The sequence below is a fragment of the Dufourea novaeangliae genome, unplaced genomic scaffold (assembly GCF_001272555.1).
Source record: "Dufourea novaeangliae isolate 0120121106 unplaced genomic scaffold, ASM127255v1 scaffold87, whole genome shotgun sequence".
NCBI classification, from domain to species: domain Eukaryota; kingdom Metazoa; phylum Arthropoda; class Insecta; order Hymenoptera; family Halictidae; genus Dufourea; species Dufourea novaeangliae.
This window is the reverse complement of record NW_015373966.1, coordinates 823946-841880: the sequence shown is the minus strand read 5'-3', so window position 1 is coordinate 841880 and position 17935 is coordinate 823946. Positions and strand designations below refer to the sequence as shown.

Below are 17935 nucleotides of genomic sequence, written 5' to 3'. Positions count from 1 at the left end.
CCTTGCATGACCTTCAATGATAGCTCGCTGAAGTCATCTCAACACCGGCTATCACATTGCGATAAAAAAAACATAGCATTCCATTACAAAAAAGAGAGGTGACCTTGAAATCTCCTCTATGCCTTCACCCACGCAGAAAATGTTTGTGTCACAATATGCCCCCCTCTATACCGTGTAAGTTTTGTATATAACATTTTTTCATATTATTACAAATAACGGCAATATTCAAAGTGGACATAGTTATTGTCCCACCCTATATAATACGTTTTATTTCTCGAATAATGTAACTGACTAACTGCTTTGGCTAGCTACTTCAATAAAGTGTGCTGATAATGCTTTGCTCGAAAACACAAATCCAATTTTACAATTTATGTAGAATTCTTTCGAAAGTTGGTCCCACTTACTATTCTATTTTGTAATCTCTACCGTATAAAATAATGTTGAAATTATTTAAAAAAGGCTTACTCCTGTACTGACTGCCGAAAGCATTATCCTTTCGTTGAGTGCTAACGTTTCGCCCTGTTTCATTTTTATTCGCTTCTTGTCGAGGCACTTCATGGCGTACATTTTCCCTGTGTCCGCTTTCCGACAGCCATAAACTTCGCCGAATCCACCTCTGCCTATTATTCGATGTACACTGAAGTCATTCATTGTCAACTGGAACAATAATTCAACCAAGCAATTTGTAAATTATACAATTTTACATTCTGTTAACGAATTTATACACTTATATTTTTTCTTTACACCGAGGACACATTGTCTTCACGTTACGTATGCGAATATGAGATTACTCGCACAGTGTGAATATAAGTGGTTTATTTTACAATAAGTTTAATGGCGCAGATTCAGGTAATCGTTATCAAATGTATCGTACACGACATAGCGTAGCACATCGGTCTGAATAGTGTCGCAACACCTGTTACATTTTCAGTTGTATGTACAGGGTGTCAAGAAATTACACGTCACCTTCGGTTGGGGGGAGATTGAGCTAAGAACGTTGCCGCAAAATTGACCTTCACCTTGAAGATCAACTTCCTTTTTATCGTTGCCTTATGTTCTACACATGGTGAGGATGAAAAGTCTAAAAAGAACCATAGATCGGAACTCAACCGTTCTCTTGAAAAATTATGTTGAAGTGTTCCTGTTAAACGAAACACCTGCTAATGCGAAGTTTTTGTACTGAACGCAGACGTCTAGAGATTTTCGTCAAATATTTACCATATGACTCATTCAGCGAAAGTGATAATTTCGATAATTTCACGCAAAATCTGGCCAGTGTCATAAATTAAACATAATATTATAGACACAATTGAGTGATGATAATAAAAATGTACGAATTCGTTTGATTATGTCGCTATTTTTACTTACTTTAAATCATAAATTTCAAAAAATTTTAAATTAGCCTGTTCAGAAAATAGTGAACCGTGATGAAGAAATATATTCAATAACATATACATTTTAACTCAAGTACTATTTTCTGCCACAAATTTTTTTTTTAACCCTTTTGATGCTATGAGCGTGTATACAAGTTTCATGAATTGGCCTCTATATGCATTGATTATATGTATATGCAACTTCTTATAACACTTGAATTCCTAATATGTAGTACATGCAAATTCAACTGCCTGAAATCTGTATCCTTTAAATCTGACTACATGTACCAATATCTAGAACATGAAAAGAATGAGAATTTGTTTCGGAGACGACTGTTGAATTTGCGTCCACTATAAAGCGTATCACTAAAATATACCGTAAGTAGATATTGTAAATTTACCTGCATATTTAATTCTAAATTCTTCCACTGACAAAATCGGGTGTACTTTTCACTGGAAACATACAACAATATTTCTTAAAACTTATTCAAGACATGAATGGGCTAATGAAATATGTCTTTGAACATACCTCTCCAAAAACTTCTTGAATGGCTCTCCTCTTAAGTGATTAAAAATTTCTTCGATATATGGCTGCAAAGGTAATCGTTGCGATTTAATTGGATCGACGCAGATTGACCAAGTTGTTAACGTTATTAGAATTAAGCGATATCAGATCGTGAAGGACCAACCTCGAATAAATTAACGGGAACTTCGTTTTTTATGAGGTAGTCCTGAACGGTGGACACCGCTTCCATGGAGTATTCCTGAAAAATAATCGAAAACTTAAGCACGTTTCGTTTGCATACGGTTCTAAATTAATATTTTATATAAATTTTTAAGACTAAGTTTTAATTTACTATATGCTTTAATTACCATTCAAATAGAAAAGTGTCAAAATTTTTCTTTCATTTTGAAATTAATATTTTTAAGAATTATTATTAACACTGTTAACTATTATGTGTCATTGTGAAATACAATTGTTGGCAGTTTTTAAGCGAAACAGTGTTTCTATTAATCGGAAATGGACTGCTACCACTGTCAACGATAATAAATTCTCCAAAACGAGACTAATACCGAATTGGAATTTATATTTCAATTAAAGATGAATAATATTCAGAACTTTTACGCATATTTTATTCATTATGCTTCCCAAAACGTTTCTTGATCTGTTCGTGGTGAACTTATATATAATGCAAATAATAGTATTTTACAGTTGCAAATATAGCGGCTCACATACAGAACAGCTTGCGTTTTCTCCGATTTATTGTCACATACAATTGTACTAACAAAGAAGACGACTTAACCGTGTTGAAGCGGAAAACTGTAGATAGGGGACGATTTAAAGCAAAGCTAAAATTAGGGGTGAACCAAGCAGGGAAAAAGTCGTGTGAAAAAGACCGCGGAAATAGTTTCTTTTCTGAGAACGTCGAGGGCTAGAGATTAGAAGCTCTCCTCGTACGTTACGAAAAGACCTATTCCAGGCCCTATTCAAGCATTCATGGAGAAGTTAAAGGCAAGGAAGGGTTCGTGCTTTCATACGGGTTTTCATGGTTCAGAAGCGATTTTCGGCGCTTTTTCACGTGTTAAAAACTAAAATGGTGCAGCTTTGAAGAACTGTTTTTCTTCTTTTTAATGGAGACTCAATATAAACCTGTTTCAGTAAATATGTATTTGAGTACAGCGATGTTCCGATTTCACAATATTTTCATTTCAGACATTGTGTTGAAAAGAAAAAAAAAGATATTTACCGCGAGAACTATGTGTAGAAACTTTCCGATAGGCGTTGTTATTTATTCATGTAATGATCAATCAGTTATTTTTACAAAAAATCGTTAAGTATGAACCTTGATAAGAGTCACTCACGTGCGTATGCGATAGCAGCTCCTTCATGATGAAATTATCATAGATTTCTTTGGCCAGCTTTTTCCTTTCTTCAGGGCATTCGAGCTTCTCGTACGCCTTAATCTACAATGCACAAATGAGAAATTCCTTATGGAGTTGGATGGCAATGCCTGTCACCACGCTACTGACGTGAGACTTAACTAGTGTGTATGTGTGTGCAGGCTAACACGAACCTCTTCGTAAAACCTAAGTTGCGGAACTGGTTCCTCCGCCACATTTTCGCAGAAGTCTTTGAATAGAAGATATCCTGAAAGAACAAAATGAGAGACAAAAGTAATGCATGTTTTCGAGTCTTCGTGTTGGGTTTTCCTCTGTTCTGTCCCAAAAAGTAGTATCCCAAAGTACGTAGTGTTACGTAGCTAGTTAGTGTACCCTAAATATTTACGTTGGTTACCTAGTACTAGTGATGGGTAACCGAGCATTTCGAACTACTCGAAGGAGTATATATTTAATAACATAGAATTCGTATCGCGACATAAAAAAGTACGTTATTAAATATAGTCCGATTTATGTCGGGTTTGGATTTATTTTCATCAAGAGAATCTCCTGCATTTATTCATAACATTTTTAAGAAAGTACACTGAAAGGAGTAAAAGTTTACATTTTTTTTCATGGGTGATTCGTTCCGTATGTTACATTGTAACCCGAGGGTCGGTTGCCGGCGGCCAGATAACATCCTTCGCCTTCACGTGCCAGAGCCTCGGGTCTCCGCTGAGATCATAAACCTGTCACCCGAGCTCGTTCGAGTAGCTCGAATTGCTCGGTTACCCATCACTACCTAGTACCCAACTGTAGTGTCCCAAAACTCTCCAAATGTAGTACAGGTCACGGATATGGAGACAATTCTAGTTGTTGGATTAATTTGTTTATCACTTTTATTTTATTATTATCTGTTAATACGTGTTCGCAAAAAGTTTCTTTATGAGCATATTAAACAAATTATTTTACCATATTGTATGTGTGAAACATGTTAATGGCTACATGACATTTTTTCTTTCAAAGCTTAAGAGTTAGAGCACTTGCAGTGGAAATACAGTACTGAAAGTAAGGCATTATTTCCACTTGCGATCCAAATTACGCAACTGACAAGTAAATGTTGCAAACAGTTCGACCCCGATTTGAATGCAACTTTGTAGACTTGACGAACAGCCAAAAATAGCAGATACGTGTTTTTTCAGCGGTGGTAACTCAAGTTTAACGAGTGAAACCACCTTCCGAAACAACCTTTGAATGACGAATAAAGATAAAGTATCTTTTATTCGAATCGTTATTTAAATAATTCTTTTTCTAAATAATAGCCAACTGTATTTTAAACGACGAAGCAGGCGGCTTGCCTTTTGTACCCTAGCAACGAGAGATTCACCCTGTAGAATTCAACGCGTTCAGGCATTCCGACCATATGACAGTTCGCATTGAGCTTTCTTTCTTGCTTCAGTGCCTTACCTGTGTTTATATTCTGTACAGTTACATTCACATTTATAGTTCTTAGTGTCTCTCTGTTCGTTCTATATTGTGAGTAGAGTGGACTCTAACTATGTTGCCACTAAACATATTGCCACGCGAGGCCTCTCCCCTTCACACGTACTTTCACGCACACAATTGCGTACGCCGGCACACCAGCACGATCCCGCTGTTGCGCAGGCGTCGAGGTCGAGGCTATGACGATGAAACTTAGCATGAAGGGACCTCTGAACTTATTGCCATTTTAGTTAGAATAGTAATATAGTTAGAATCCACTGTATATTGCAAGTATATTGTCTTCAACGACAAATCAGTGAACATACAGTGCTGTAATCTGTTTTTTGTTACTTTGCTTTTTTATCGAGATATGAGGGTCACCTTCAGTTTTTTTAAATGGAATGCCCAATATTTTGCCCCGAATTCGGATAAAGCACCACATTCTGCATAAAAAAGTTTTATACCAAAGAGAGCTTAATATTATTAATTACTGAGATATTCTCAAATTAATAATCTTCTATTAGAAAATATTTCATAATGCTCAGTCAACGTGGAAGACGACTTCGTTTACTTCTTGTTTGTCAACACGTTCTTTGTTACATGTTAGACATCATCACTATTAGATGTAGCTAAATTGAAATGCGATCGATTAAATATTTTTCCGTTAATTCGTACGGAACCCAAAAGTCGTATTTGTTTGTCATGTCAAGTTTTCTTAAATGTAATGGAACGGATTTGTGTGATATGTGTAGTACGCTGGCAATTTTCATTGTCGTATATCTTAGATTTTGTTGGATTAAATGCGCAATTTCATCCACAATCAGTCTAAAGTTGAAATTTCCATCGTTTTAAACCTTTAGATCCACTTTCGGTCCGTTTATTGATTGCAGTATCCCCATAAATACTAAAACATTTCTTTTTCTCTTTCGCATTTTTTTGCCTTCGAAAGTAAAAAAAAAAACTAAGTGATAAAAATGAATATTCTATTCGCTCATCTCAAAGATGCATTTTACTTGACCACGACAGAAAGGAAACTGAGTGATGCCCACCGATAAAACACACCCAGATTATACGCAATTTAATACGCATAAACATTGTAACAAAACAATCAACAGTTAGAAAAAACACTTATTACACAACCTAATAACAATACTAAATATTACTTCAACAATATTTGAAACAAGTCTCCGAAAGACTAATCTACTGCGGTTGTTCCAAGTTTTTGATAAAGATTGTGATAAGAACTTCCAATTTCTTTTGCATGCTCGAATAAGGGCATTCCCTCTTCATTCTTAATACGTAAAAAATAAGTATACTTAAAAATTTCTCACCAAACATTTGATTGAATATTTTATCGAAGGTTACTTCTTTCTTCTTTTCCAGATATTTGTGCATTACGCTTTTGACACTGCAACAGAAAGAAGTACGCGAATGTAACAATTAAATTCTGACTGTTAACTAATGTATGTGATAGCTATACAAGTGTTTATATGACCTCAATTAGCACACATAACGAATACAGTATTCCCACCCTATAATCACGTATTTATACACCTCCATATTGACATATTGCCACATTCGCCATATGACGGGACTGTTTGTTGACAGTAGGCGTACGTTGCTTCATTACTGTTGATAGTAAAAGACAGATACGTATATAACAATAAGTAAATGTAAGAAAACAAGACAAAAGCGAACCGCAAGGTAATCAGATGATTGCAAAAGGATGGTCCATGTTTTTTATAACCGTATTGATCGTCCCAAACAACGCGACTATAGAAAAGGAATACTGTAGTTTTGAGACATTAACGATAACAGCAGTAGAGTAGAAGCCCAATAATTGAGAGTCCGTTAATTGATCACTGGGAACACCCCTCGCTCACACGTACAGTGGCCTCTAACTACATGACTCTCGCGATTATGGTCCCGAACTCGGGTCCGCGAGGGGACGATAATCGTAGACTACGCAAAACGCTTCTGAGCCTCGTGAATACGTTTTTTTCCCGAAGCTCGAGCCTCGGCAACTCGCCATTGTAGCATTCCGTAGATAGAAAAGGACAAGCCAGTGTAAAACAGAGAGAAAGTTTCGTTTCCTACTCAACTCGGCTACGTGGCCCGCCTGCGACGCTCTCGTCGACCAATGGTTACATTATAGCTGACCACACACTCCGATTGTGTGTGTACTGTTTCGGCCAATAATAAAAATACGTGTGACTGGAGGTGATTCAGCTACATTTAATTCGTCGGCAGCTCTCTGCAGTCTCTGGGCAGTCGCTGACGATTGAACGCTTCGACTAATCGTCGTACATTCCGCCGCTCCGTCCTTCGAGTCCATCGAGCGCATACATTGTTGCACGGCGCGCCGAGACGGTTTCCCATTCTCGAGCCAAAAAAAATTACATTCCCGGGTATCGGTGAGACAACGCTAATGCAACAATGAAACTTTTTTATTTTTGATTCGTTGTTAATGAAACGTTTACTAGTACATTGGTGAGATTTGTCTGATTAAAATGATACCAAACACGACATAATTTGGATCATATTTACTCATGTAGAAAGTTTCAATAGTTCATATTCGTTCAGTATCGCTTCTGATAAATCATAAGTAAATATCATCCAAATTGTCATGCTTGGTATCATTTTAATCAGAAAAATCTGACCAATATGTTCATAAAAGTTTCATTAATTATGTACCCAAAATAAAAAAGTTTTATCGTTGCATTAGTATAGTCTCACCGACACCCGGGAATGTAACCTTTTTGTGGGCTCTCAACGTGAATCGTCAATGGTGGGGATGACCCATGGACAAGAATCGCATATCAACAAAGAGTCAATAATCGCTAGAGCCCTGTATATTGCCATGTTCGGGGCTGTAGAGGAGTAAAATGACAATAATTTCAGAGCCTCTTTCATCCTAATTTCTGTCCTGGTAGCCGCGGTCTCGGCGCCTGCGTAAAAACTGGATCGTGCTGTTGCGCCGGCGTACGCAACGTGGTGGGAGAGCGAATTTGTGTGGTCGAAAGTACGCGTGAAGAGGAAGTGCCTCGCGTGGCAATATGTTGAGTGGCAATAAAGTTAGAGTCCACTGTATTTCTCTTACATGTGTGCGCGTATTTATCACAGAAAGTGCGATGTATATAATATTGTTTTAATGAAATGTTTCAATATTAAGTATCTTTTGTAAATCAACTTTTTTGATATCTCTAAAAATAACGGAAATCGCAGGGCGGTCAAAAAGTGCATACATCCAGCTCACCCTATATTTAATTATTTCGCAGAAGTGAACGGTCGATCGGTGGGGAAAGCGCGCGAATGATTCAAGTCTGTTAATTTACCAATTCCGAAATGATCAATTATTGAGCTCCTATTGTATTATAGTTAATAAGTATACAAAATAACTCGCAGAAAAACATACTCTACTACAAAAATTTAATTGTATGCAACAGTGAAAACTAACGAAAAACATACAAGCTATTTATGTTTGACATATCTCCTTTGATCACTACTTTACTTGCGTAAATCACAGTTTGATTAGATTTCATTTTTATGAAAATGGGTAATAAATTATTAGCACTGAACAATGCAAAATAAGATGTACCTATTCTCGAAACAACTGTTCCACGACAAACATAAAATATAGTAAATTGTTTAAAAATCTGTTCTAGGGTAAAGACTGTGTGCATTACTTATGAGAATGTGGTACCTTGTCACTTTTCAGGGATTCTAGCACTCTTTTTTTTTAATTACACGATTAAAGTGATAACTAGACAGCGAATTTTTATGCAAAATCACATTTTGACTATCACAAAATAACATTTTAACAAGCACATCGAATTACACCCATCACTAAAGCTAAGGTGGAATTATTGGACTCATTAGCAAAGTATACTAGAGTCATAAGGCTACCAATTGCAGAGCGTAGCCAACGCTACCGCGGAAGCTCTGCCAGCAGACTCGCGCTCTGATTGGTCGGAGTTTTTCGTCAATATCTCGTTAACAAAGCCTCGGATAACATTTTTACTAAGGAAAAAGGTGTTTCAAATCATCCGAGGAACCCCTCAATTCCGGGAGTCGAAGTTATTTTGGGACACCCTGTATACAAAGTGAATCGCTCGCTGCTAGGGTCGAGAGGCAAGCCGCCTGCTTAGTCGTTTAACTGCCGTGATCATAAACTGTGATCTGATATCTGTGAGGCAGAACGAAAACTCTCGCCGAAGTTTCTCTGCATCCACTTGTTCCTTCTAACTAAGGATCGCTGTTATGGCACTACGCCTACGTCCTTCTTCGCATTCTCGATATGTTTCGGCGCGATAGTGGAAAAACTGACGATGAATTTTTTCATCTACGTACCTGTATTTTTTTTTGTTTCTGTTTTCTTTTTTTTAAATGTGGAGGAAATCTTCGAAAATTTTCGGAGTAGTGTGGGATTTTTACACACTAAAACCTCCACGATCTCCATCCCCTGTTATAATAAATGTTGAAAGTAGCTCCCTCCGTTTTCTGCGCACATCCGAGCTCTTTTTTTTTCAAATTATCGAAGACTAGTCCTAGTGTCTTCCCTGTGATAAAATCTATTCCTTCTTCGATATTTTTTTTAGCGCCTGAATGGAGCGCATCTTATTGGTATACCACCCGCCCTTTTAAATAATCCCAGAGAAAGAAATCGAGTCCGAGTCGATTAAGTTACCCCAGACACCCTGTATGTACAAAGAATGGCTTACGGTTGACTGGAAACAAATTGTATGGTCTGATGAGATTAAAATAAATAGAATTCAGTTAGATCTACACCGTCTATTTGAACTTAAACAATGCTATTTAGAGATAGCTAAATCATGTTCTAGCCCAGTCTAACATGTAATAAAATTGACCCTTTAGTTAGAATTGATGTGTATTATGCATAAAGAACAACATTTCAGTATCGTATAAAGGAATGTACCATCTGTTATGCGGTCTAGTGAGTATCAGGAAGAAATTATATTGCAACAAGACGGAGATCCAATACACACCGCAAAATTAGTAAAAAGAAACTAACTTGGACACCAGAAATTTTGTTTATTGGAATGGCCAGCCCTGGTCTAGACCTAATCGAGAATTTATGGTCGATTGTAAAAAGGAGGTTGTCAACATACGAAAGCCACTATTACGCATGCGCTAATTCTGCACAAGGGCACAATAGGTATGGTATAATATTAAAACGGAAATAATCTATAATCTAATAGAAAGTATATTAAAAGAGACTAAAAGTAGTAACAGGCAATAAAAGCAAGTGGACAAAATATGAGTGTATTAGTTTTATACCTTCATGTAACAAAAATTACTATGGAAAAACTGTAAACATGTATACTGTTTACCATAAATGAAAATAAAGTGTTACATTTTACATAAAATTTATGTGTGCCAGATACGGTCAATCAGTGTAGTAGGTCATAAATTAATAAGAGCCCAAGGAGTCTACGAGATATTTCCGTGTTTCCAATTATAAGAAACACAGCGTATATACGAATTGTAATAACTCCGAAAATTGCAATTTATCTAGGTATTACAAGGAATGCAGTACAACATAACCATAAAACAGAGGGTATTTTCTAAAAATAAATTAAAACAATTTATGGAAAATTAACTTTGTTTATTTATTAATATTGCATGGTAAAAATTAATACAAAGGTTCGGTAAATTTTTTATTTAACACGTTCGCTACCATCATATTATTTCGGAAACGTTCGTTACAGGCAGGGCTAGATTTTCATCACTCTATTCAGTGCAGTGTCCTTTTATATCTTGTGGATTACGTATTAAGAAAACATAACAGAAATAACAAATAACATGAAATATAGATGAATATTGCAAAACACATTCTGCTTTTATTAAGTAGAGTGCGCTGATTTAGAGATTAGAGCGTCACACATGTATCGAGCTGTCCCATAAGTCCTTGCCATTTTCAACAAGTTCTATTTTTTTGTATTTATGAAAGAGAGGAAAGTTACTCCCGTTATTGTCCTCTCTTTCTAGTGCCGACTCCATCCCTACCGTAAGACCGCACCGTCTATGATACATATACAGTGGACTCTAACTATATAGCCACTAAACATATTGCCACGCGAGGCACTTCCCCTTCACACGTACTTTCGCGCATACAAATTCGCTCTCCCACTACGTTGCGTATGCCGGCGCACTAGTATGATCCAGCTTTTGCGCAGACGCCGAAGCTACGACGACTGAACTTAGCATGGAGGGGGCTCTGAACTTATTACCACATTACTCCCCTACAGCCCCGATCATGGCAATAACTATACTAGAGTCCACTGTATGTCTATGCTCGGAACAAATGAAAGTTCGAATGGATGGGGTACAGTAGAGCATCCTAAGGTATGTGTACCAATGACGGAGGCTTTCAACCAGTTTGCGCAATCAAGTATTTATTAAAAAATAGTGCTACATACATTTCATATTATGAAAATCATCAGTTGCTAAACAATTCCCTCTTATAACCGTTTGAGTGCTAAGCGATTTTTTTTAATACATGCGAAGATTGATAAGCAAAATTTGGACTAAGAAAAATCGTCAATATAGCGACGCGCCGCACATTTGGAGTAATTAGTGATCGTCGCTATATCGACAAATCGCGCTCAAACGGATAAAGGAATTTTTTTTAAATAGCCAAAATTAAATCTTTGTAATGTATTTGATTAAATAAAAACAGATGTTTTCGTCTGTATTACGGAGCCCTTTCAGTAGCTGCAGATGTATTTCGGTGCCCCTCCTTTCGGAGCCTGTCCTTGTTTCAGTGCCCTGTATTACGGTGTCTTGAATGTCGCTTCTAACCTAACTTTTATGAAGTAGGGAAAATTTTTGTCCTCTTTATTATAGAAGAAACGTTTTTTACTTGGAGCTTGACTCATGTTGTTACAGATTAGGTCTTACCTATTTATACATATACAACGACCGACACGCGCTTCACTTTTGGTTTAACGAACGTAAGGTTATGGGGAAGACCTACGCTTGGGGACTCCGTATTACAGACAAGACTGAAAATCACGCGGTATTACGGAATTTACTTAAAAATAAAAATTAAAAAGTTTGTAGTTGCTGAATGTATTTTTTTTAATTACATTAAACCTTTTTAGGATATAATATGCATTTCATACGGTGAAGATGCTGTTTATAATTAATTTATATGAAATAGTTCAGTATGCATTTCTTGAGGTTTTGGCTAAGAACGTCTATGAAATCACCGAAAGCATAATACACATATTTTAATGAACACTTAAATCATTATGACATGTTAAAATTGTTGTTTTTTACGTTGAATCTTATTTGTTAATAATTTAATTTAATTAAATTAAAAGAATTTTGTTTATGATTATTTATACATATATTTCTTTTTAATGATGATTTTAATATAGATGCTCCGTAATTGGGATAGGCTCCGTAATTGGTACACATACCCAAGGTCCTCGAGCTGTTCACGCGTCAACTTTGTCCAGTGGCACCTCATCGAGGCACTTATACCAGAAGTATACCGTCCGATCGCTACTAGTACCTGGCCCAAATGCAGCGTTGATCTTCTTAGCTGTCTCCGTTGAAGAGGTGTTAAGCCAGTGCTCATGCAACATAATAGCTCGCAGTTCACGTTGCTCCATGTTCGTTCTCTATTAATCTCCCTGTTACGCTCGCGCCAATTTATACCCATTACGCGGAAGGTTCGCGCACACACTCGCACATTCTGGAAACTTCTCGAGCCTGCGTCGATTTAAAAACGAAAATGTTCGAAAAACAACGAACCCAGCAAGGACTTATGGGACCGTCCAATATAGTAGCGAACATGTTAAAAACTTCTAGCCGTCACCCATAGTAATTCTTAGTTTTCTTACGTCATGAGATACTTGCCATTAGTCTAAGTTTCATAATAATCAATATTTAATAGTTTTTAATAATACTGAAGTCTGAGAACCAGATAGTCTACCAGTAATGCTAATAGTTATTTAATTCATAAAAAAGAAAATTGTTTGCGTGCTTTGCTGTGTGTACATTTGCGTTATCCTGCTGGAAAATAAAATTCCGCCGCTATCTGCTGGACTGTAAGGCTGGAATTAGAAGCAGAAATGTTTTTTGCACATACATCTATGTAACTACGAAATTAAACTAATTTGCTAATTAGTTTACTAACTAGTGCTAATTAATTCTGATGAGCGAAGTAAGTGAAATAATGTAAAATAGTTACTATAATTGCCACGGTTGTAGGTGACATACAACCTGAACAGTAGAAATCAACGATAAATTAATTACCATATAATAAATTAATACTCTACATAACAAAATAATCTACGAAAACTTACATATCTCTAAGCTAAGTATTTTAATATTGACGTGTATTGACAAAAATTAAACAAAATCTTCGTTTCTTTTTTTATGCAATGTAATTAATCATATTATGTATACCATAGAAAATAAGTTTGCCCTATCTTCGATATTTTTTTAGGAAATTACTTACAAGATTTTATAAACTCTTGTATTCTCCTTTTAATTCGCCGACATTACAGTAAAAGCTCCATAAGAATTTAAAACTCGGGAACGTTTCAAAAGTTTCTACGACGATAGAACTTAGCATGGAGGGGGCTCTGAACTCATTGCCATTTTACTCCACTACAGCCTCGACCATGGCAATATAGTGGAGGTCCACTATATCTCCCAAACTGTCTCTGCAGTATCTCCAGAACCGAGAGACATTAGTTAGTCTAAACAGACTACAATGCTTTGTTTATCGCTGTAGACACAGCTCTTGATTTCGACAACAATGTGCCTTTTAGTTCAATCTAAGCCTAATCAAGCCATCGCTTCGATAAGTCGAACTGTGTCCGCGAATAAATCTGAAGGTAGTAACACTTCGTATGATAGTGAAAGCCAGTACAACAATAATGAAATTGTCAATTTTGAAATTGAAGATACAGAAAGATCTTTATTGGTAGAAGCTAATGACTTTGTTTGGAAAACTATAGACGGATATAATGGAAAACAAGAAGATTTCAATAAAAATCATGGACCACGAAATGAAGCCCCAAACGTTGTAGATATTGTAAAGACATTTTTGTTATGACAAATTGTATTCTTGACAATTTGTTAGCACCATATTAGTGTACATAAAAAACCATGAAACTGGCCCATTGAAAATTCTTGTGCATCTCCTCTGGTGTTCGAGATAGTACGCCTGGGTCGAAACTTTAAGGGGTGATTTCACTCCTAAATATGAAAACGGGTCGATATGAAAAAGTAAGTATCTCTTATTTTTCGGTCCTCCAAAACATACCTGAAAATCAAAGCAATTGGAGACGAACACCTGAGATACTCTCCTTATCAGTGAAAGAGTCGCAGAAAATTTAATATCTAGTCGTGCTCATGTGACTGAAAGCAATATTAAAGAACAGTTTATTGAAATAGACAGATATTTAATGTCGAACAATCTGAAAAGTATTGTGAACCATCAAAAATTTTGAATGCTGACGAGACAGCTTTATTGTTAAACCCGAAGAAAAGTCCAGCTATTGTTAAGATAGGTAGCTAAATTGTTTACAATACTGTGGAGTATAATGAAAATGAAAGTTGAACTGTTCTTATAATGGGTAATGCAGCAGGTCAATTGGTATCACCTCTGGTATTATTGTAGGAATGGATGACAAAGGTACGAAGAGTAGGTGACCGGGCGGCGCGCGTCAAGAACCCCAGATAACAACATTCGGGCGGTCGGCACCCAAGTCACCAGTATATGTGTCGTGTGCGTGAGCGTGTGACTGCGTGTTGGGTCGACAGCTGACGAATAGATCGCGAAAGAAACAAACGACCAGTGGCCCACGACTTAGGTCAGTAACTGCAGTCTATCGTCAGCTTGCGACCAACAACTAGGGTGAGAGGGGGAGACAAAATGTCGCGAGAATGTATATATTGTGGTCTGAAAGAGAAGTGCGGAACATTGCAAAGTTTGAAGAAAGGTAGAAAACGAGAGTGTGTAGTGTCGGCCTGTTATAAAGTTACTTTACTTATAATTAAATACAGTAGACTCGCGTTAAAGTAGCGGTAAGAACGTCCCAAGTCACACACGTGCGCGCACCCCACTATCGGTCGCCATCTTTAACGACAGTTTTGATCCAATTGGCGGATCGACCGAGATGCCACGAGATTCTGTGTGCCCATTGGCTCACGTTAAAAGAAAAACCCACCTCAAGAGCCCCGCATCGCTACTTTAACGTGAGTCTACTGTATATATTATTTTATGTATAAATGGATTTCAACCATTCCCTCTAAAACAACGATCCCTACATTATTTGCATATCAAGGAGTTCCTTCACACATTGTGAGAAAATTGTCAAAAGTATAGGGTATTGATCTTTCTGATAATGGCTGGATGACTAGGGAAAAAGTTTTTTGAATATATCGTCAATATTTTTCATCCATGGCTACTTGAGATTTGTATACGATTACCAGTGATTTTGTTGATTGATGGTCATGTTTCACGTCTAACACAATCTACAAGTGTTTTTTGTTTGCAACATCAAACTGTGCTAATTGTATTGCACCCTAATTCCACTTACATCTTACAGCCAACGGATGATTGAATGTTTAGGCCATTCAAAACGAGTATGGGAAAGTTATTGAAAATTATCTCATAGAACATGACCAATTAAGTGTACAAAAGGCAGATTTTGCACTTGTAGTCAAAAGGAGAATAAATAACTTGAATGCGAAACAAATTTTACAGAATGGTTCCAACAAAAGAAACAATTTAAAATCAAAAGTGGTACAAAATGGTGGTGAATGAAATATTGGAAAACTCATCACATGAATTAAATCCTGGTACAAGTACAACAATTGTATCGCCCTTTGTCCATTCAGAAACCACTTCACACTCCATAAAATGCACTGAAAATGCAAAAGATAGTTGTTTGTTCCCCTCAGTGTGTGATCTGCTGTAGGATGCTTCAAATTTAAATTGTCTCTAGGAAAAGAATATTGTACATTCTAGCAACATTCACTCAAGGGTACCTTCTCCATTTATCCATTGTCATACCAGACCTTTGATTAAAATACCAAAATGACAAGGATGAAAAGATTAGAAAGTCTAAAGAGGAAAAAGAAAGAACAAAGAAAGAAACTTAGATTAGCTAAAGCTGAAATAAATAAGAAAAAACTGAATTGGAGAAGTAAAATAAATTTTTAAAAAACTGATACTGGCAAGAAAATTGAGATAGAAACAAAGGAAAAAGTGGAAGAGGGAGAGAGAAATAAGGCAATTAAATCAAAGAGAATACGTAAAGTAACAATAAACAATTTAAAATAGCTTTAATAATTTAATTAAAACATTCTTTTATTTATAAAAACATGTAATATAAAAATACTTTAAAACTTAATTAAGGTACAAAAATCTAATTTTTTGTAAAACTGACAATATTTAGGTATATGAGGTGATAGCATTTGATTAGGTGGTAGTAATTGGGGTGGCAGTAATAGGTTTCGACATATGTCTTTGAAACTAATAAATTTATAAACAAAAGAAGAGGTTTGGACAATTACAACATTTACAACAAATCTTTTCTTCCACTAAACACATTAAATAATGATAAATACAAATAAAAGCTTATGTTTTTGGTCAACTAATACCAAAATTATGCAATAATGTCAGTGTCATTCCTTAAAGCGTCAGTAATTAGGTCTTTTACGCTATTCTCAGTAGCAGGACTTTATATCGTAAGTACTCACAATCAGTGTATGATCGCTTGATTATAAAAAGTTAACAATTATTTAACAGATCGACATACGTTTCATAAAATGATCCGTATTTTCGAACATCAATCGGAACCGTACGTGAGTTCGATCGACTTAGCTGACTGTTTGTAAACATTTTCCGAAATGGCGCACCCTCACAGAGATGAACCAAGCGAGGTGTCGAAGCAACGGTAAGGTATACATATGATATGTATACGACGTATACACAGAGTAAGAGAGAGAAGAACAAGGCGAGCGAACTCGTGGTAGATAAGGAAGGGTAGAGGCAGAAGAAGGGAGGGGCAGGAAACGTGGTGAGACGTAGTGATGGGCCTAATCCGATCACCATTTCGGTGCAAACAATCAGTGTACATAGGCGTTAGAGATTGCTCGATACTGTCGAAGAAGAATCAAAGGAGAAAATCATTCGCATTACAATGAATGCATATAATAATGTAAATAATACGGCAATCATTGTATACAAATTGTCACAGAGCGAACACACCATTCTATGTTCCAAAAGCATTACTGTAGATACATGGAACTCTGTTATCTGAATAGAAGAATTATATAAAGAAACGAAATACTAAAAAGTTCTATACATCTCATTGACTGTTAGTACCGCGATTAATGAAAATCTTGTCATATTACCATCTGCTAAGCTAATGTGTATTAAAACACAACATCGAGTTAAAGAAACTGATTCGTCAACCTATTCATAGGATAGATGCTGGTCGATAAGATCGTACAATTGGGAAAATGGTAAATAAATGTCTATGAACGTTTGTGTTGTGGAAAACTAGGGCCACTGTGTTACGAGTGCATCGTTCCCATCACTAAATGCAAGGAGTTACTGGAACAGTCGAATCTAGAAAAAGCACGAAACCCCGAGTATCGTTATACCTGGGATCTGGCAGGACAATTTTCTTGCTGGCACGAGCAGCCGGCGTGTCCTTGCTGTTCTCCATGGCCATCAGGTAGCTGACGTCGGCCAGCACCGCCTCGAGATCCGCCATTTTCCTCGGTAGTCGCTAAATTTCTCGATCTGAATACGGCTCACCCTGGAGCTGTTTTCTCGACGACACTCTGCTCAATATCGCGTACGCGTGGATCTCACTATTGCAACGCCGTTGAAGACGCGGTCAACGTCGACATTCTAATTGAGCGATCGTAATACATCGAAGTTCGCAAGTCTGACAGCTCCGTTGGGATCTGCGCGCGATTTCCAGCAGGGAGACCTCGGTTCTCTAAGCCTCGCGAGGTTAATGACACTCTACGAACGCAAAACACTCACCCGCGCAACTATTCGCCATTCACGCGGGCGATGCAACGTTTATTTTCACCAAATTCATATCGCAGGTCTCATATCCGACAACGATTGACACGTATAGAAGGCGCGGGTTTGCATGAAATCATTCACCTTTGAAGCACCAAAACTTCTACGTCGC

General features: G+C 36.9%; 1 protein-coding gene across 1 annotated transcript; it reads right to left on the bottom strand.

Annotated features, from left to right (window-relative positions):
• Positions 1-465: 465 nt before the first annotated feature.
• Positions 466-17503, bottom strand: LOC107186719 (G protein-coupled receptor kinase 1-like; the record flags this gene model as incomplete). Its single annotated transcript, XM_015574653.1, has 8 exons — positions 17391-17503; positions 6065-6141; positions 3449-3522; positions 3237-3338; positions 2063-2137; positions 1903-1964; positions 1775-1826; positions 466-657 (listed from the first exon to the last, which is right to left on the bottom strand). Coding segments are annotated over exons 1-8 (747 nt in total), but the record flags the coding sequence as incomplete, so codon positions are not given.
• Between the last annotated feature and the right edge of the window lie 432 nt (positions 17504-17935).